The sequence below is a fragment of the Colias croceus genome, chromosome 6 (assembly GCF_905220415.1).
Source record: "Colias croceus chromosome 6, ilColCroc2.1".
Taxonomy (NCBI): domain Eukaryota; kingdom Metazoa; phylum Arthropoda; class Insecta; order Lepidoptera; family Pieridae; genus Colias; species Colias croceus.
Window position 1 is genome coordinate 376,619 of NC_059542.1, and position 22,290 is coordinate 398,908.

General features: G+C 32.4%; 1 protein-coding gene across 1 annotated transcript; it reads left to right on the top strand.

Annotated features, from left to right (window-relative positions):
* The first annotated feature begins 2,510 nt into the window (after positions 1–2,510).
* On the top strand, positions 2,511–3,228 carry LOC123692742. Its single transcript, XM_045637531.1, has 2 exons — positions 2,511–2,723; positions 3,088–3,228. The coding sequence occupies exons 1-2, from the start codon at positions 2,532–2,534 to the stop codon at positions 3,226–3,228; spliced, it is 333 nt and encodes a 110-aa protein (XP_045493487.1). The 5' UTR covers positions 2,511–2,531.
* The last annotated feature ends 19,062 nt before the right edge of the window (positions 3,229–22,290 follow it).

Consider the following 22,290-nt stretch of genomic DNA (forward strand, 5'->3'; position numbering starts at 1 on the left):
AACATGAAAGATTTGGTTACATTATAGCTGTTAGAAAAATGCGATTTCTGACCGTAAAAATCTATTGGGAGATATACTTGGGCATTCAATTGTTATGAAAATCATGCAAAGTAGATCTTTCTCTTATGTAAAAAGGCAGGTACAATGTTATTCGATGTATTAATTATATTTGCCTCAAATAATTTATAATTTTTCGCTATCAGCGGATTCATAAGGAAGTGGCAACTCTAATAATTATTATTTTATAATTGTATTCACTATCTCACTAATAAAAGATTAAAAACGTTCAACTTGCCAGCGAACTTTAATAAGGAAAAGATTTAACGATGTACCGTGAACATGTATTGAACGAAAAACAAATTGAATAATGAAACAATTTCATCCATAAAAACAAGAAAGAACACTACAAAAAGAATAAAACATTAAAGTATCGGTTCCGAAAACACAATAAAAATAAACAAATTGTACGTAAAAAAATGCTGCCTTGGTACAGGCCTGCGGGAATTTATTCTGATGCCTTAAATCCTTATTTATATGATAACGTAATAATTTATACGGAACCCTTGGACTGGGGACGCTTTCTAATATTGTACACTCGTATGAAAAAGGTATTTTAATGTTATACTGATTATGTATTCTGTACCATCGCGAGAAAAATTTAATAATAAAATTGTAACAATCACAGTTTCCTTTATGATACAAGGAAGGAAAGCATTCATTGTTATAGTAGCAACTTGGTTTAATCTTAAATTTGACTCTTAGATTATAAAAAAAAAAAATTCAATGATTCATTTCAATAACCATCCACGCGAAGATCGACATCCACGCGGACGGAGTCGCGGGTGGAAGCTAGTAATAAATAAATATTTCAGGACAATTTTCACACACGGCACGATCTGATGCCATACTAAGCTTTGGCTTGTGTTATGGAAACCAGATGCCTAATAAACATACATATTATATCATTTTAAATAGATACTTATATAGATAATTAACACCCAGACACAGATAAAACATCTATGTTCATCACACAAATATTTGCCCTGGGTGGTAATCAAACCTACGACCTCTGACTTGGAAGGCAGGGCCACTTTATTGTCACTGAACTTACTATAATCAGCACCAAAACCTACGACATTAACCACTGAGCCTGGAACCATACCAGCAATGTGCGCGACTGTACCACATTTATAGTACGATGTATTGCGGATCTAAAAGCGGTGTTGCACGCAAATACGGGAGTTTTCACCTCGTAAACATAAGTAATGACTGTTCTGCATGCTGTGCTTAAAAATATTCCACCTTTACCAAATCTCTGGAACAACTAGATTATAGTACATAGTCTCGCAGGGAAGCTAATAGGCAAGTAATTTTTATAGAATTTTACACAAATCGTTTTGTTGTCGTCTTATAAAAATATTTTTTTTCTATTGAAATTGTTACGTGTCCATTAAGCGGTGAAACCATTCTGAATTTGAATCATATTAAATTGGGTACCGCATTTATTTAACATATTCATTATCATCATCCTACTCTTTTCCAAGGGCAAGAATAAAGCCATAGAAATATGAAAATAAGTAGCCAATTAAAATGCCGCATTATATTTTCCTACATCCGGTGAATTTTTGCAGTGTTAATGTGTACGTATTTTCAGATAAAACTACCTAGTCCAGTCTCTAGTCTTTAAGCTTTTGAATGAAGTCACAGGTCTTAATCAAAGAGACATCTCACATTAAACATAAACAACTAAAATCAGATTATATTATATAAAATAAAAATTATATTAAAATCAATGTACTTGGCTACGTAGAACATTAATCGATCTTGAAACTTGTAACTCGTGTAACAAATCAGAAGTTGCCTCTACATCAACTTTTAGTGCCGAAACTTCAAGATGAAGTGATGACAAATGAAAGTCAATCTATTTCATTTAATGTTTGGAGTTTGGGTGTTCGCTTTCGCCCCGACATCTGCTGCTAATGTGGCCTTTATTATGGGACTTTTTAACTTCCTATTTCGCGAACTCTTTGTGCCTTTACATCACTTTTATTTCTTAGTTATTGGTAAATTAATGTTAAATAAAAATTATAATTGTAGTTGCTCTTCTTTAATTTCCTCGTTAAACCACACACTAAGATGCCGCTCTTAAAAAAATATTTTATTACATTCCCTTACTTGCATTCGTTTCAATTCATATAAAATCACTAAAAATAGTACTTATCTTCAATTCTCTTTAACCGTATCTTCTCGAGTAAGATAAATCAAGATAAAGCAGACCAAAACTAAATGTACAATTTAATCTGAAACTTTATCTGCAGCGATAAAACACATAGTTGAATGACGGACAAAATGATGTAACTTTTCTTTAAAACTCTATTTAAATATAACTTCTATTACCGTGGATTAAAGTCTATATACATTTGCAATAGATTCTTGACAGTTCAAAGCACTGACTAGAATTATCTATTGATAAATTTATATGACAATAAATATTGATCCAGCATCACATTCTTGAAAATTTTCAAACCAAGATGAGTTCGTTTAAGCCTGCTTTGTTTTTGGTGTTGATCCTTGCTTTTGTGTACATTTGTAGGGCGGATAACTTGACGATAGGGAGCAGCCTAAACGCTCAACTAGTGCATATGGAGCAAGTGTCACTATCCGGTATACCTCTCAAAACAAGGTCGAAATCGGTGTTCTACAATGGACAGATAGCTATCAAGGTAATGTATATTTATTACCTAACGCTTCCTCTCAACTCAACGTATGAAAAAATGGGAAAAAAAAGCGGACAGATTCAAAATACGGAAACCTAGTTACTTTCTTAAAAAAAAATTAAAAAAACCACAATAATACGTCCCATTAGCATGTTTCAATAGTAAATTAAATTAAATAAAATAAAAAATTAATTAATATTCGGACAATCATCAAATTTTTGCTTGTATTAATATCGTAATTTCCTAGATGGATTATACCTTAGTCATCAACATATCATCATATTATCATAATGTTGTCTTTAACAAATAAAAACGATTGTTATGTTTAATGTCATGAAGGTTTTAATGCTCAACTTTATTTGTTTTTCAGGGTATAACAGCATTGGATTTGGACAAGTCCAAAGCAAAAGTGAGCATCACGGCCGGCGGAGTGGGGTCTACTTACGTTAACTTGAAGTTAAAGAGCGAGAGAGGGGACGGACTTAACTATCAGATACAAATTTATGCTTAATATCTACTAATAATAATTGATGTTAAATTAAAAATAAATGTTACAATCTAATATGCTTGCGCTGTGTATTTTTTTCACATTATTATATTATAAAGTCACGTATAATTATTATGATAAATAACAAATAAAAATGCACCGAATATTTTATATGACATGACGAATGTCGACCATAACTTAATTCGCATTTATATCTTTACACTATCATTATTATTATTATATCAATTGATGACTCAGAAGAAAACATAAACTAACAATGTTATCAAAACTATCTTTTGATCGAATGAATCATGTAGTACAATAATAATATATTTTACAAACTGTCCGCCCCGGCTTCGCCAGTGGTACATATGAAAAATAGATGTTGGCCGATTCTCAGACTTACCCGATATGCACAGAAAATTTTGTGAGAATCGGTCCAGCCGTTTCGGAGGAGTATGGCAACGAAAACTGTGACACGAGAATTTTATATAATATATATTAGAAGGTTTCGCTTAATAAGATCTTATTAACGTACTCATCGTATTTGTAAAATAGATGTTTGCGATATTTTTTCAAACCTTTTTTTTTTGAGAAATGTAATAAGGAAGTAATAAGGCACCACAACATTATCATGAAAAATGAAAAGTTTTAGGTTAAAAGATAAGACGCTTGATATATTCGTGCTAACATGAAGCTCTACACGGGGCTAGTAAAAAGCGTAAATGCAAGTTTGTTAATTAATTGATCAAAGAAAGCTATATCGCTTACACTAAAATTATTATTCATGAAAAAATAAAGACACCTATTAATATTGACATCCGCCACACGACAGTCCGCCGCTAAATTGCCAAAGCTCTCTATTTCGTATTCCGTCCATTTAATTCCGAACAAGGAATATTGGAACGTTGTTTAATATTAACGGCGGATAAATATCGCTTCTATTTTACATTAACTGGGACAAAGAGGAATATTAATGAAAGTACGGAAGATTGAATGAAAATTCAAAGCGCGGCGGCGATCGAGCGTCGCATATTGGTCAACGGTCGGCGATGCGTGCACCGTGCTGTAGGCGAGGAGCCCGTAGCTGATTACGCTTTTTGTACTGGTAATCGAATCGAATCATAGTAAAAAATCAAACGAAATAGTAAAAAATGAAGACTATTCTTCACAACTCTTCTTTGTAGAAGCTGCTTTCGATAGTTAATAATATAATTTTTTCTGTATTTTGATGAAAGGGTTTCTATAGAAAGACTACTTGAATAAATAGAAGGTTGAGTATGAGTTAGTTTATATTTATATGCAATAAAATAAAAAGCAAATTTTAACATAAGCTTAATAGATGCGAAACTGTAACCGCTTTTCGACTTCGTTCCGGACACGTACCGTGCGGAAGTTTTGCTTATCTCTTAAAAAAAGCTGACTCGCCCAACTGCGAATTTTGTCATAGATATGATGATATTCAACACTTCCTCATGGAATGTGTTCGGAATGATGTTAAAAGAAAGGACTTGATAACAAAATTTAAAATAAATTTTATGAATGTCGGTGTTTATCATAGCATTCTAGCTGCACCACACTCTGATGCAGCTAGAATGCTATTTAACTTTAAATTTAAAATATAGTTTATATAGTTCGTTGTTAAATATTTGTATAAGGTACGATGGGATTGTCATCGTCCTTTAGGACAAAAATCCCCAAATAAAAAGAGATTAAAAAAAAAAAAAAAAACATAAAAGTACGAATGTTTCGGTTATTTTCAGTTGCAAATTTTCAATACCAAAAAAATGTCTACATTTCGCTACACAAACAAATTTTAATTTATATCTTGATTATATAAATATCAATCATTTGTTTAAAGACGAATCAAAAACCATAAGGATTATTCAGATCAAACCATCCGATAATTACCTAAACTATAACACTATTCAAATCAAATGCAAATTACTTAACACTTCGCACGCAACTTTAGTTCACATTTGCATAACCCAAGAAACGAAACTTACACGCGAACCGCGGTCAGCTCTCGGCCTATGTTTGACTTCACCGTTGAATATGTAGCCGTGGGCGTGGCCTAAACTCTTGTAAACCTTTGTTTGGCTCCGATATTGGATCCCGGCTTAGCGTCCACTTTAGCAAATATGCTAGTTACTGGTGCGTGCTGTTTAACCAGGTTACTCCATAATAAACAACTTTATACCGTAAAATCGCAGAAAACCGAAATTTCCCGATAGCAGTTCATGAAATAATTGCATAGCAGTAAAGGCAGAGAGAGACGATAAGCGGTAGAAAATTGCAGAATACGTGCAATGGAAATAAGATTTAAATAGAGAGCGATTTAGGTGAATGGTATTCCTATATGGAACTACTTAGTAATTGGTGAGGTAAAATAAATTGTAAAAAAATAGTACAATAACACAAAATTTCTCAAGTTTTCTTAAGCTAAAGTTAAAGTTGCTACCGTAACAATCTTTCTATCAGTCCAACTCTATCATCGAAATTATAAACTACGCATAGTCAAAATTCAATTCTTAACTGATTTTGTGAGCCCAGAAGGCAAGCAGCTAATCTATAGTGTATTCCTACTGTTTCTTACATAAGAATTAAGTTAAAAAAATATATATACACCGGCCGAATTGATAACCTCCCCTTTTTTGAAGTCGGTTAAAAATATAAAATAATGTCACTAAAACAAAGTTCCTATAAATTGTTTTTGAAAACTTTAGGTACTCTATATTTTTAAAATGATACATTGCTACGAGGAAAAGTTTACCCTTCTGACTTCTCTGAAAAAGATCGTTTCATTTCACGCACAAAGGTTATAAAAAACACATTGTATTTGTTGTCGAAATAAATTGCTCGATCGTTGCTATTTTAATCCTTTATTCTTTTACTGTGGACTGTCAAAATGGCATTCACGCATAGCGCCCGCAATATTTTTGCGTTGTGATGCGTTTTTCGGAATTTTTTAAAGCGCGATATAAAATTATGGAGGACAAACAATGGACAAAACAACTGTGGAAATATTGAATTACTATCATTTATTATATTTTGACGTCATCAGCGATCACATTTCATAGTATAAAAGAAAATCGCATCTCGCATTTGTCTTTATGTATACTTAGATCTTAAAAACTGCGCAACGAATTTTGATGGAGTTTTTTTTAAGATAATAATTCAAGAAGATTATATGTATATTGTATATAGTATGCATCAAATTATTTGTGTAATGTGCATCAGTCATTACCAAATTACCTCAAATTCGAATAAAGTAAAAACTAAGAAGATTTAACTCATCTAAATCAAATTGAACAAGAGCCTATAACCCGACATAATTCCATATCACTTGATTCCAACAATATGCCAAAGAGCAGAGCCTACTGGTGCGCTGGGACCTGCTATATCGGACACGCGCGACGCAAGAGACTTAAGATTTACGAGTCCCCAAAGTACTTGTAGTCTCGTATTCTGATATAAGACTTAAATCTAGTTTGAAATTTTTAAAACGCTTCCACTAGAGTATGGTATGTTGGAATATGGAATGAACAAAGCGGCAGCGTGGTGTGATGCGGAACATTTTAAAATGTGGTATGATGAAAATTTGTTGTGTTTTATATTTAAAAAAATCTTTGCTAATAAGTACATACCTTTATGAAAATTTGTGCTATGCCTATGTATGCTTAGCTTAGCTAATCTAAATCAAACTACGCAATGTATTCGGAGTTTGTTTCAAATATAGATGGAGCAATTTTCACGGAAACTTGTAGAAAGCTAGTCATTGATAAATACCAGGAAAAGCAGTTATAATTTTATTGATAGTTTCTTGTAAATCAATGTAAAAAAGGGATGAGGTGAGGTGGCCGATATTTTTGTAAAACTTACAGGTATTACGGTATCTTACAGAATTAAATCGCTTTTATACATATATTATGGTATCAAATTGTAATTGCTAGAATCCATCCAATCAAAACTTTTCAGAATTATAAATGTATTTGTATTCTATTAATATTTAAGTGAAATATATTTTACCTCAGAGGTCTTCTAAATTAGTTTAATTATTCTAATAAAAGAAGGGCAAAGAGCGTTTTTAGGTCAATATCGCTTAATTAAAACTAAACAAAAAATGTTGCGTTTGGTTATTTTTTATATCTTATGAAATATAAATAAAATTCAATATCTTGTTTAAATATTATGTTATGTTAATATTAATTTAAATAACAACGTGTATTTGTTTACATTTATTTTATTGTTAAAATATTTTGATGGCATGTAATTGTAAAAATATGTTCCCTATCTCTCTGATAAAATTTACATTCTTTTGCAAATATCTCATTTAAATGAACTTTATTTTCTGTGGAAACTAGAAAAGAAACAACCTGATCAGCTTCCTATTGAGCTCTTTCAAGATATTTATATCACCTATTTGCTTGTGAAGTATCTAATTGTGAAACAGTTGTGGAACGGTTTCTATCAGACTATCTGAGAAGAATTTGTTTTTCGTTGAGCCTATGTGATGGAAATATTTTATCAACTAGGTACTGATAACTTTTTTTTAGATTATTAAACGTGTTTGTTTACATAATACCTATTAAGCTACATTATCTGAAATTAAATTTAAATCGGTTAATCGGAATCCGTATAAATCGGTTAATAACAAGCATTTAATAATTTAAAGCCATAAAACATGGACTCCATATTTTACCACAAATAAAAGCATCCACAAACAGCGCAAACATTTCACCTTAAAACGATTTAAAGTTCAATTTCAGCGAAACCAAAAAGAGCCGTTGCAAAAAAATATCATTTGAAGCGGCAACAAAGAAGCACTCGTTTCACATTTGCGCTTCCCTCCCCACTCAATTGTCCTTACATTTTACATTTCTGCATCATATTCTGTCGCCGTCGCAATGAAAACTAAAAACATTGCAGATACACGCCACCCCACTGTAAAACTAACCCTATCACGATACCGCAAAGCTCACAATCGAATGAGTGCATCTCGCAAATTCTGATGCACAGATGAAAGTAGCTGAACTGAGGTGGAAGCTAAAATGCGGAATAAAGTGACGAACGAAACTCAAAAGAAATAAACTAGAAGTGAACAGTGAATCCTATTTAAGGATATCGGTAACCGAGTTCAATTGTGAATTGATGTCAAAATGTGTTGTGAAAGAATTTATCACAATTGGAAGATATTGTGAAAGGGTACTTTTTCATTACAGTTGAGTCGATCGCGCGTATTGATTTGTCTTTCATTGGATACGCTTTATTGTTTTCAGTTTTTGCTTTCAATATTGTTTTGAATTTGTTTAGATTTAATCACTTTTAGTCGTGATAAAGACTGTAGTGCTATCTGCTACTTAAATAAATATTTCAGAACATTTTTCACACACGGCACTATTTCATTTACTCGTATATTTATTGAGTTGATAACGAAGGTGATATGTAGTAAAAAGTTTAATTTTTTTTTTTAAACTACAAATAAAATATTGCTTACAAAACATATTATCAGGATATAAACAGGATATGTAAATTTGCTTTGTTTTAAGTACGATCGCTTATCTTTACTGAGACTGTATCACCACAAAAATGAGTTATCTTTATACAATATAAACGTATTTTACAATAATTTTATACACAGTTTGTATCAAAAATATGGAATTGAAAATCGCCGACACCATTCGATATCAAAACCATTGAAACGAAAATGTAGCACAACATCCATCCACTATATATTTTCATACTCAATTAAACAAGCTTATGCAAGAATTTTAGCCAATATTTATTCATATGCTAAGTAAGAAATTAGTACATATTATTACCTAGATAATATTGAAAAACTGTCAGCACATCGATTGAATGATCTTAGGGACTATCAATTACTGTTGTTTGTATAACCTTTTTCGTATTTTTACTACTCTCCTATTATTGTACAACATACTTACAGATAAATTTAAGATGAAAAGTATTAGTTACAGGTTAATGTAAGATAATAATTATTATTATTGAAAAATGATTACATACAGTAATCAGGATACATCACAAAACAATGAACGAAGTCGCGTGCACCACACAGCGCGACACATAAAACTCCGTCCCTTCTCAGCTATTCGGAGCGAACCACGTCCATTATAAGTATAAAAACACGAGATTAAGACATGAAATATAAGCTCGAAATCCCCGCAATTCTTACGACATGAGTACTAAATTTTTGAAACGATCCGGCCGCCACCGTTAACATGAATTACGCGGTACGCACAATGATTCACAATTCACTAGTAAATTGATTTTAGTGGCTATAAAATCAAATAAAGTGACATATTCCAGGCACGCTCAGCAGTTTCACTAATAAACACAGGTCAATAATTCGCATGAAATATTTCGACTAGATAAACGTGATTTATGCGCCATTGTTTTACAAAAAGGCAATAATTTTTCGTATCGTCGCTTTACGATTTATCATAACGTGTTTGTGTTGGACTTGAGTTCGGGTTCATATCTCTGTTTCGACCAATGTTGATTTGAATACTTTTTATTTTACATCGATTGGCGATCACGAATAGATATGAATGATTGATATTCTCTTTCTCTAGTATATCAAATTAACGTGTGGTACTGCGTTTGAAGTCTCATGAAATTTTGCATGCATATCGGGTAGGTGTGAGAGAGAGAGGGAGAATCGGACCAAATCTATTATTCCCCTAAATGATAAGAGTAAAGCAGAATAAAGTTTACCCCAACGAAATAGGTAAAGAGATTATTATTTTTTTTATCTCTCATAGAGCTGCGATTTACCTCTTTAAGCATAAAGGCTAAAGCTGACTATTAAGAATTTTAATGTGCATTGTATAAATACATGGTTTACTTTCAGTAGAATATACGGAAGAAATTTTATTAGATTATAGTATAGGGTGGATGCATTTCTTAGAGAGCTCTCCTTGTTATGCGCTCGAAAAAGCACATGAGCGCCGCTTTGAAAAAGTATTAGAATTTTCTATAACCTGCTTGTATATTCGTGAAATTACATAGTTTAGAAAACTTAAAAATATATTTTGAAAATGTTAATAAAAGGGTTTGTGTGAATTTAGGATTTCCCATCATTTTCAGCTCCTGCACGAGTTCTTGGTGACTAAATATTATAATAAAAAAACGACGTGTGTCACTCGCGGACTGCCGCGGTAAAGCTATTAAGCATGCTATGCCTTCAAGCCACACCTAGCTCCACCCGTCGGAGTGGCGAGCGTGAGGTTTTTTCGTCACGGAATTTCTCGATTCGGTCCCCGCGCTCAAGGCCCGCGATAGAAGCTATGCAATAGCTTAATTTCGCAGGAATAAACTTGATGTACTTTATTAGTAGATCTATAAGAAGGCAAGACAGCAGCCGCGTCACGATGAAGTAACAAGCATCGCTAATATATAAACATACAACATTTGAGATATCAAAGATAGCCCAGTCTTTGAGATATAAACCTTTTCATTGATTAAAATAATCTTAATTTCACTATTTACAATATAAGTAAGGAAGAACAGTAAACAAATGCTTAGAGGTGAAAATTTAATTTTAGTTTAAAAGAGCCATTGTAATATTATCATGAAGAGAAAACTTATTTAATATTTATTAAGTTAATTGTATGAAAATATTTCTTCTCGCCGTTATGAACATTAAGTGTTGTTTTGCTGAGCTGTATAATAAGTATTCCAGGAATTATAACCCATCATTTTATGAATTCAATGTTACTTTTCCTCTAGAAAAATATAAATAGTCAAAAAATCAACAATCTTCAACTGTGTTACATCTACCTAAAGGATTTTTTTTTGTTAATGTGGATTTATTATAAACAGTCAATCAGTAATCGGTGGTAGTTATAAAAAAATGACTGCTTAATCATAAGCATTTGTCAAAGTTTAATAAAAATTCACTATTTACATGTGAATCTAGAATTCAATAATTTTACTATTCATATATATAGCTTCTAATACGGATCGAATATTTTATCCCATTAATCAATGTATAAATCGTGACACTGATAGATTAATAATTCATAATTTTCAATACGAGAAGAACACTAATGCTCTAATTATGACATAATTTATACTATGCGATATATTCATTATCACTATATTACTTAAAGACAAATAGTCGCATGAACTGTAGTCAATCTAAATACTGTATAGTTCACTAATAAATAATTAGAATTATTGATGACTAGCTTTCCGCCCGCGGCTTCGCCCGCGTTTTTAAAAAAAAACCCGCATAGTTCCCGTTCCCGTGGGATTTTCGAGAAAAAAACCTATTCTATGTGTTAATCCAGGTTACCCTCTATATGTGTGCAAAATTTCATTGTGATCAGTTCAGTAGTATTTGCGTGAAAGAGTAACAAACATACACACACACATCCATCCTCACAAACTTTCGCATTTATAATATTATAAGTAGGACAGGATAAGTAGGATAGTAGGATAAATAATCTTAAAGTGTATCTGTTAATATAGTTATTATATTAAATTGGAAATAAATATAATTACAAATATCGTATGGCGTAAAAAGAACGTAAAATTCCTTTGCAAAAAGTACGTACGTGAAATTTTCACGATGTATCACTGTAACACGCATACGTGTTAACAGTTGACACACATTCTATGATATCATTCGTATAATCTAAATGGTTACACGACCACAAGTCAGGCATCAAACTAAGAATAGGAGTGACCTTTATGTGTCAAATGTCACTTGACAGTTATTAAAATTAAGACCTCCTTCTAGCATATGAAACACCACCCAAGTGTTAATCTACGACACGTTTTTTATTAGATCAATAAGTTATTAATGTCCAGTAATGCTTGAAATAACAATAATTCTTCCTATAATAATAATATCTTGTGTATATTTTGACTCCATTCCACATACAAACTATGCCGGTTGACAAGCCAACGAGACAAACTCGACACTAGCAGCGAGTCACGTAGACTTTTTACAACCGGCTCAGCTGCGGGCGCGATTGGAAAAAACAGTTTAATATTTCATCTCTTTCCGTCCTCATTCATAAGGGAATCGATATATTTTAAATTCTAATTCGGCTCAATACTCGATGCCTTTTACAACCAATCGATTCCACTGAATATAAAGTGGTTGGAAGCTCGATTGCCTCTCTCCCTTGTGGTGCGCGCAAAAATTAGGTACCTTTTCAAGATGTAACAAAATTTTTACAGCGTAAATCGTGATAAATTTATTACTGCGATCGCGATATTTATGTGTATCTACACAATTATCTTATAAAATCTGAGATCGTTCAAGAGCAGGAGCAAATAAGAGACTTAGGTATCATTTTCGATAATAAATTAACTTTCGTACCACATATACACCATATAGTTACACGTGCGGCCAAAATGTTAGGCTTTTTGATTCGCAACATGAAAGGTCTACGAAAAGCGACATCAAAAATATCTTTATTTAACAGCCTTGTCCGTAGCATATTAGAGTATGGCTCTGTGGTCTGGAGACCACACTATGCGTGTCATTCCTTACGTGTGGAAAGGATCCAAAGAAGATTTCTATTGCACCTGGTCTTTACAACTGGTAAATCAAAGAAACAGCTACCGTCTTATAAAAAACAACTTTCTTTTTTTAAAATGACTTCCTTGGATAATCGTAGAATTATGCTAGACGTCCTTTTTGTGTCAAAATTATTTAATAACAAAATCGATTGTCCTCAAATACTTCAAAGACTCAACATAAGAGTGCCTTCTAGGTACCCACGTAAGGTTTTGCTACCACTTTGTCCTCCTCTTCGCAGAACTGTCTCGGGCCGTAATTCTCCAGTTCCAAGATTTTGCAATACTATTAATAAACACTGTGAGCTTTTCGACATTTTTTCGGACTCCCCCAGCAAACTCCGCAAAAATTTTCAAGATTTTTCTTTTAATGGATAATATTAACTGTATATTTTTTTTTCCTGTTCTTGTTAATTTTCTTTTTATATGTACTTAAAAATAATTAACGCGTTTAACGTTTTGCATGCTGTGTTTGCCAGTAAGTGTTTGTTACATTAACCATGTTTGTTTATTTTGTGTATGTAAACTTTTTTGTTGTAAAAATGTAAACAAACGTTGGTAAACCAATAAATAAATAAATAAATAAATATCTACTGGAAGGACTTTTTAAATCTATTTAGAAATCAATTTTTAAATTATTTATGATACTATTATCTCGTAAGTGGATCATTAAAATATCACGAACGAAGTGATATTTACGATGCGTTAAAATATAGCCAAATATAATATGAATAAGTAATTTCAATCGTATTATCACATTTAAACGTTTACTTTAACGATATACCATAGGTACTATCCATACTAATATTATAAATGCGAAAGTAACTCTGTCTGTCTGTCTGTCTGTTACTCAATCACGCCTAAACTACTGAACCAATTTGCATGAAACATGGTATGGAGATATTTTGATACCCGAGAAAGGACATAGGCTACCTTTTATTGCGAAATATGTACCACGGGCGAAGCCGGGGCGGACCTCTAGTTATAAATAAAAATATATCATGAACTAGATGTTTAACTGTTTAGTTATAATATTATGCATATAAAACTCAATTGCCCTTCTAGAATCGCCTGTGTCCTTTTTACGCGATAGACAAATTGACAGTCTCTTTTCACTCCAAGTTTATTCTCATGATAAAAAATGCATCTTCCATATTGACTATTGTTTTCACTATTCTAACATTAATCAATTATTTAAATACTAACAGAAGATTTGTTACCATCCTCGGTATCAACAAAATGAAAATAATAATAGGAAAACTTTAAATAATATACGATTAAATATAATATTTTATTTTTGTATGTCAATTGGTTATTCGATCCAGGTCAAAAAAATATGGTAATAATACATTTAAATTGAATATAATTATATTTTTATTCGCATGCATTTAAGCACTGTATTTTAGCCTCATTCATTTACATTTAACGTCATAATAATATAATTTTACTGTCGAATTAAACGAAGCACGTAAATTTCGACCTGTTACAAATCAGAATACAGTATCATTAATTATTTTATAATGAATACTAGTTACTAGTTGGTCAAATATTTAATCAAAGATTATGTTTTATGCTATTGCATAGCTTCTATCGCGGGCCTTGAGCGCGGGAACCAAATCGAGAAATTCCGTAACGAAAAAACCTCACGCTCCCCACTCCGACGGGCTTGGAGGTGTGGCTTAAAGGCATGCTATGCAATAGCTTTACCGCGGCAGTACCCGAGTGCCACACGTCTTTTGTGTGACAGGATTAAATTTAGTTCATTTCATAAATTCAGTTCATCTTCTTCCACCATCAAATTACGATGCGTTATATTCAAAACACAATACCACAAACATTGCAGTTATAATATACCGTTATATAAATCCCAAATACCGTTGAAACGCTAATTATCACATAATCTTCGAACAATAGCGGTAACTCGATCGGGCCCGCAATTGCCATGAAATAAGCCAGTCAATACAGAAACATTAATTTTGAACTCTGCACATATCATCGGGAACGTGTTCAGAATTCCAATGGTATCTGGCCACTACATAAATGTAAATAAGTACTAATGCTGGAGGGTAGTTATTCAAGCGTGGCCGTAGTTGGTACACTGTTGGCATAGTTTGCGCCACTGCATGCTCATTTCCTATTCGCACGCATTGACCCTATAGATTTCGGTATGTTTCTTTTAGTATTTCGGAGTTTATGTGGGTAACGATTGTTCGATATTGGAACGGTAAAACTGTGTAATATTTAGCTGGTTATTTAGCACTGTAGGATTTTTTATTTTGTTTTAAAAGTGACTCATTGTTGACATAATAAAACGGATATATATGTTTGTTTCTTTGTTCAGCTTTAAGTTAAGCTTATGTTAAGTAATCAACTTATTTTTATGTGACAACATTCTATGAACATAATCTTGAATTTATAATGAAAAACTTTGTAGAATACAAATCGATCTACATATTATTAAATATTAATAAATACGCTATAAACTTCATACATAATTCAAACTGAAATCGATTAAAAATAATTTATACCGATTTAATCGTACCAAAAATGGGCGCCGCGAATTAACCCGTAAATTTATATGAATACAACATAATTTAGTTGGTTCGCTGTGAGTGACTGTTGCGCTCCGCTCACGTAAATTGTGAAATATAGCAAAACGTTATTTCAACCTGAAGGTGGATTATTGCGGTAACGAGAAATTTCCAACTGACATTGCAAACGGATGCACGTAGAGAGATCCCGATGCACTTAGTAGTGGAACCAGCGCGCTTCAAAACACAACAGCGTATCTCCAAAAACCTATACACACAAAAACGACCTTATAACCTGGGCACTAAGGTGCACGACTACTTTTTACACTCACTTATTTTCCTCAGACGGCCCCGACGTTAAAGGCTGTAAGATTACAAAGTGCTTCTTGGAATAGCATCTTTATGTATAAGAATATAAATTGTGATATTTAGACGAATTAAAACGGAACGTATATTGTTCTTACGTGCGCATTCGAGGCATTCGAAGACTAAACTGCGAGCTGGCCGGCAGACAGCTCCCAATGCTATGTAAGTAACGGAATTCTCTTATTCTTCAATTAAGTCTAATGAAATTTACGTTTGCACCAGTATTGGTAATAAAGTATGAAAGTTTCAGTTCTGATTTTATAGCTGGTGAATTGATTTTTAATATTTCTTTTCAACACTTTGTTTTATGGACTTTTATTTTCATAGAGCGGAGTTTCGCGTTTTATTTTTATATTGCCATCTTTCTATTTCTCAATAATGGAAATAATAAATACAACAAGTTTTATTTATTTTCGATATAGCTAATATTTCATATATAAAAAGAGATTGACATTTGACCTACATAAAATACAAAGCCAATATAATACTATTTATTCGCCAAACTAATCTCTTAATACACTTTGATTCGAACAATATGTCCGAAAGTCAATGATTTACTAATCTGAAATAGCGGCTGACCGTTGACGGGGGACCGCGCGTCACAATGTAATCCCCAATCGACTGACGAATGGCCCCGGCTTCCCCACCAAGATCTGACATATTATTTTCAATTTCCACTACTTCTCCCCACCTGGCATTAATTTGCTTGACACAATGACGTCGAACTTTGTCACTGCGAGTGAACTATTGCAGGACTTATCGAGTCGATATTACGTCATGTGATATATCACAAATCTAATTATAATTAGGAATAATAATATTGAATAATTCATTGTTTTAATTTGATATGCATTTCTGTGAGCTGTTGGACGTTCACAACTGAATTATGTGCGTTTACATACTGTTGAAGTAATAGGGGATACTTTTGCTAATGGGAAGCATCTTTGGCCTCACCTTCCTATATTATTAATATCTTTTTATTTATATTATTAATATCTTTTTGGGAAATTGTATCATTAATTAATCAGATTATTTGATATTTCGTTATTTATAGCATTCAAATGGTTTATAAATGAGAATTAAAAAAAATAGAAGCATTCCAATTTCTTATGATAAGATTACTTATAATTATTGTATTTCTAATAATTTCGACTGATAAATACATGATACATATATATTTAGAAGAATTTCTCATTGTAACGCAGCTCTACTAATAGTACTATTATTTTTTTGTCAAAATTTAAAAACAATTCATAACGAGCGAAAATAACAGTAAATATTTTCCTCAGAGACCGCCATATCACCTGCCAATAACCGCTACGCCAGATCATATTATACTACGGACGTAGCGTAGAGCCTCTACGATGCTACGCAGCTACGATCAATTAATATCCAACTGAATAGGTACCTTACGTTGAACATCAATATTATTTATTGTTTTATGTTCTGCGTTCATTTGTGCATATAGATATTATATTTTTCAATAAAATATAAATATAGATTAAATGTTTAATCTGTTCATATGGAAAGCTATTAATAATTCACAAAAAGGAAATTTGAAAGTTAAGATCATAACTAAAATACAAATTTTTCTAATGTAAACTTTGCTATAAAACATACATGGGTATTTAACCAATAATTTCTTGGATATAATTGAAATGTGCAATTTTACCATAGAGGATACGGGGTTTAATACCACGTAAACTTCATAGAAAAAAATCATTTTGGTAAAATCCATAAATATTGTGCAATAATCACGAAAATGAACTTTATTATAATTATTAGTGAAATGCCACAATGGCTCCACACTATAGGATTTATGTACACTGATTGGAAAATTGACCCAATTACTGGCGTAATTGCGATACAGCCTGCATTATTGGGCCTTAACGAAAATTGCTAGCACCTACATTCTTGTTAAATTAACATACGAGTCTTTGATTATGAGCGGTGTAAAGAATCTATGGAACTATGTTAACAAAGAAGACATGGGCTTAAAATAAATATTTATAAACTTGTTACTAAGAAGGCATGCCGGATTGAATCGACATGACAAATAAAAAAAAATAATATAATATACCATAGATATTACGTATGCTAGAAATAATGTAGCTTTCTTATAATAATACAATAATCAAAGTCAGTTCTGTAGTTAGAAAAAAAAACACTATACGGACGATTATTTATCAATTTCGATGTTTGAAGGAAAAGTGCACGCGTCACACTAAAGTTAGAAATCTATTAGTAGGAAAAATGATCACAGAAACAAGAAGGTCAAAACTAGTTCAACTTTTAATTGTTTATGCAACTAAACGCACGCTGAAGTGTGACTTAAAAGTTTTCGGTGGTGTCAATTATAGTGTGGAAGCATCCTTACAACCTTATGACCTTTACTTATTATTTTTGGTGAGTATAAACTTTATGTACATTTTAATAATTGCTTAAATTAATTGTATATAATTCAATGTGATAATCACTCGAAATAAACTGTTTATTATGAAGTACCATTATAATTCGCGAATAACTATAAAACTAAGGCGCTGACGTCACGGCCAGGAGCGAAAGAGGCATTCAAAACGGTCTCCATCTTAGTCGAGGGACACTCCAAACGCGTTCGTCAATGTGCACTCAAGTTATTGCTTTCGGAACGAGAGACCTGAAAACCTCCGCACCACGATACCCACTATCCTAACGAGCAACAATACTATCGCTGAACAAAATTATGTGACATACACTGTCGCTTTTGTGAGAACGTACTTGAGATGTTACAAACAAAAGAAGCAATCTATTGCGAATTTGTACAATCCACACATCAAATGGTGTGTAAAATACAGTGATACTTCGTAAGAGAGGTGCTGTGTAAGTGCAGGAATGCATTATGCAGTTGGCGTCGATAGAATTACTGTAAGTCTGCATCATCATAAACTTAGTTTAGCTAATACTTGCTAAGTTAGATGTTGGAGCTTGAGTTAAAAGTTGAAATTTTACATACACGTGTGAGTTTGGATGATTCAAATGTTATTTTGTTTTGTTGCTGTTTCGTTACATTGTGAGGTTATACAGAATACTAGAGTAGCGTTTTTTTAATGTCTGAGCTAAAAAATAAGGATATAGGATGCTTGGTGGTAAAAAATGAATACTTTAGCAAAGTCGAGGGTACAAGCTAACAACTTATTACTAATACATTACTTATAAGTTACATTGTAATAGACACATTTTAACTCGTATTGCAATAACATTCTTATTTTAACCCTTATGTGTGCAAAGAGAGACAGGTCTACCACCGTGTATGCCATCGCAACCCTTCAAAGGTGAACCTTATTTGGTTAATATTCCACCCATATCAACCCGGACCAAGTCGGAGCAACTAGCTTTTGTTTAACACTCATTTTTTCACATAAAAGTTACTTCGAGTATGAAGTATATGACGCGAGCTAAGACTTTGGGTCGCTCAGCTAATAAAGTTTTTTAAGCATGAAGTTTATATGAGGCATTTTAAACTGCTTCATCCAGACACCATATATACTATAACATATATAGATGGTGGCGAGGTTAAAGCTTAAAAGCTTCTTAAAGCTATATATAAGAAAATCTCACCACATCGTGTGTGTTCATCCTTCAAGCGCTTTTAAATCGCTTAATTGGAAGCCCACTCTCATTGTCGAATACGCAGCGTGATGCACTACTTTAGTCTTTATAATATAGTCCAAAGCTACTATACACAGTTCGCAGGAAATCTCACATCATGTATCCTTCAAGCGCTTTTAAATCCCTTTATTTGAAGCACGCTGTCATTATCGAATACGCAGCGTGATTGTCAACAGAATTCGGCACAATAACTCATTCTGGTTGGGTGACTCCAATATGATTGTTATTTTAAATCTCACGCGACTCAATGCTCGTGGTATTAATTTGTACAACAGATGCTTACAGCTGATAGCCATTGTGTCTATACTTAAAGTTGGAGATTGTGGTTATGAATAGTTGATTATAAACATATATAAACATACAAACAGTAGATATAATAACATTTTAATTATAAGCCGTTTATACGTTTGTTGCAAAATAAGAACGGAATTGTATTTACATGGTATTTACCTACATTTAACTCTAACCATCATCTATAAATTTAGAATTACTTTAAATTATAACGCATGAATAAAGTATCCGTTTTACCATATTAGCTTACCTTCATTATTCAAAACACAATATACGCGAGCTCATCAAAATATCACGTTACAAAATTAGATCATACATTACTCCATACACGTATCATGCGATACGCGTTCGCTACACAAAACCGTCGATGTATGCAGCACACAGGGGTCTGACCGTGTCATTCCATAATACATAGAGGTGGGCTAGCATGATTCATAGCCAAAGATAAAGCTGTGGTAGTGGACTCATCAATTTTGGCCCGTTTGATGCCGTTATTACATCCCGGAGCTGATACAAGCATGTCTGAGGTGTGTGGCTCAAAGCATAGTGACGAACAAAGCGTATATTCGGATGTTTTGCCACTATTTTGGGATAAAATGGTGTATTAGATGAAAATAAACCTTATTACTATAACAAACGGTTAAAACTTTTTTTAACAGACATTCATATGCTGCGAATTCACGGGCACTGATTTATTAGTATTTCACATTCAACATAATTAAAATAAGCTTTCTAAAAGCATTTAACGATAAACATGCTTGTAGGTATTTTGATAAAAGAAACAGTTTATGTGTATGTAATCTATATAATATATAAAAATGAAACCCGTTTCGCGTTGACACGTCATCACGTGTGAACTGGTAGAGCGATTTCGAAAATTATTTTTTGATTATATTCCTTGAAGTACGAGGGTGGTTCTTATGTAGAGAAAACGTAAATATGTACCACGGGCGAAGCCAAGGCGGACCGGTAGTAATGTATATTTTATTAAAAGTTTACAGACTAAAGTACATAGTAGAGCTACAATGCGTACTTATACATAATTACCTAGAGAGTATGAGAATATTATTTCAACTATGCTGAATTCATCGCCATATAAAGACATGACAATTGTCATGTTTCGTCAATACCACATTCAATTCCCTACGTAGAGGATGTATTGAAACTCACTTTATATGGCTCATAATGTCTATAATACCAATACAGGTTTATAACTATGAATATTGCTGGTAATTTGTAGGGCTTATATCGTGGTTTACATATAATACGCCTTTAGGTGGAGCGCTATTGAAGGCACTTGATTAAATATCTGCTATTGGATAATGCTTAGTATTTTATGAGTACCTGTTTTCTTCTATAATATAGTATTATAAAGCTCAAGAGTTTGTTTGTTAGTTCGAACGCGCTAATCTCAGGAATTACTGGTCCGATTTGAAAAATTATTTCGGTGTTAGAAGCCCATTTATCGAGGAAGGCTTATAGGCTATATAATATCATCACGCTAAGACCAACAGGAGCGGAGCAATACGAGTGAAATCGCGGAGCACAGGTAGTGTGATATAAGCAGATTTTTATTATCAGGCTTTTATTATTCAGGCTATTATTCAGGATAACAGGTAGACAATTGTTTACTATTACTATTACAATTAGAACAAAGGTTAACAGTTTTATTTACAAATCTGATTTAATTAAATCTGTATTCTATTTACTACTTTATTTTAACGATTTTTTATTTACTGGAATTGTTCCCCATTTGAGCCTAATTAATAAATACTTTTTTTAATAGTCGGTATAATAATTTACCATAACACAATTAATAGATACTTTTTTTAATAGTCGGATAATATTTAGGATATCCAAAATATTACCAAAACTTAGTAGCTGCAAGTAAAATAATAATTAAGATTAGTTTATGCGAGATCAATCTGCGATTCGTGATAATAAATCTCTTCCTACGATTGAGCTGATCGGTTCTAAACATAACTATTAATTTACTTCATAACTGTAAATATTATGTGTTTACAGCTCTAAGATTCAAGCTTTGGTTTGTATTTACTCACGCAAATATGGAACTTAATGCACCTTGGTGAGTGTACGATATGAAACACTTTTCAGTGAATACAATATTGTAACGATGGAACACGACCTTTTTTGTTGAATTTGATATTTTTGGTCTAATGGCATTCAAATGCTTTATAAAAAAAAGATATAATAAATTTTTCAAATTCAACAAAAAAGGTCGTGTTCCATCGTTACAATAAGAGTGTAGAATAGTCTTGTATAAATAGATATTAAAAGTAAAATAAAATATGCAACAAATTATAGCGTGCTCTATTTTTGCTCTATCATCATTGAAGTGCTTTCTGTTTCACCAAATAAATAAATATGTTAGGGTCATCGAACCCACCCCTTTATTAGCACTATTTTATTCACTTATACTGACGCCGATTATGATTGATTTCTATTAAAAATAATTTTATTATTAAGACAATAGGAAGCTTCAAATATTTTTCTAATAAACTAAGTATTCTGAACTAATAAAAGACAACGATTTCAAATTACTTCTCAAACAGTCCACAATCACCACATACCTACTCATAGAATATCTTCACACAATAATATAATAAATAAGATTTTAATTAATTGATAGAAAATGAATTGCCTCAACATTATAGCGGGTCCAATAACGCGCACAATG

Bases quoted from the DNA above. Each gene is read 5' to 3' on its own strand.
- LOC123692742 (XM_045637531.1), top strand. From the start codon at position 2,532: ATGAGTTCGTTTAAGCCTGCTTTGTTTTTGGTGTTGATCCTTGCTTTT. The intron at 2,724-3,087 runs GTAATGTATATT...TTTGTTTTTCAG, and splicing joins ATGGACAGATAGCTATCAAG to GGTATAACAGCATTGGATTT.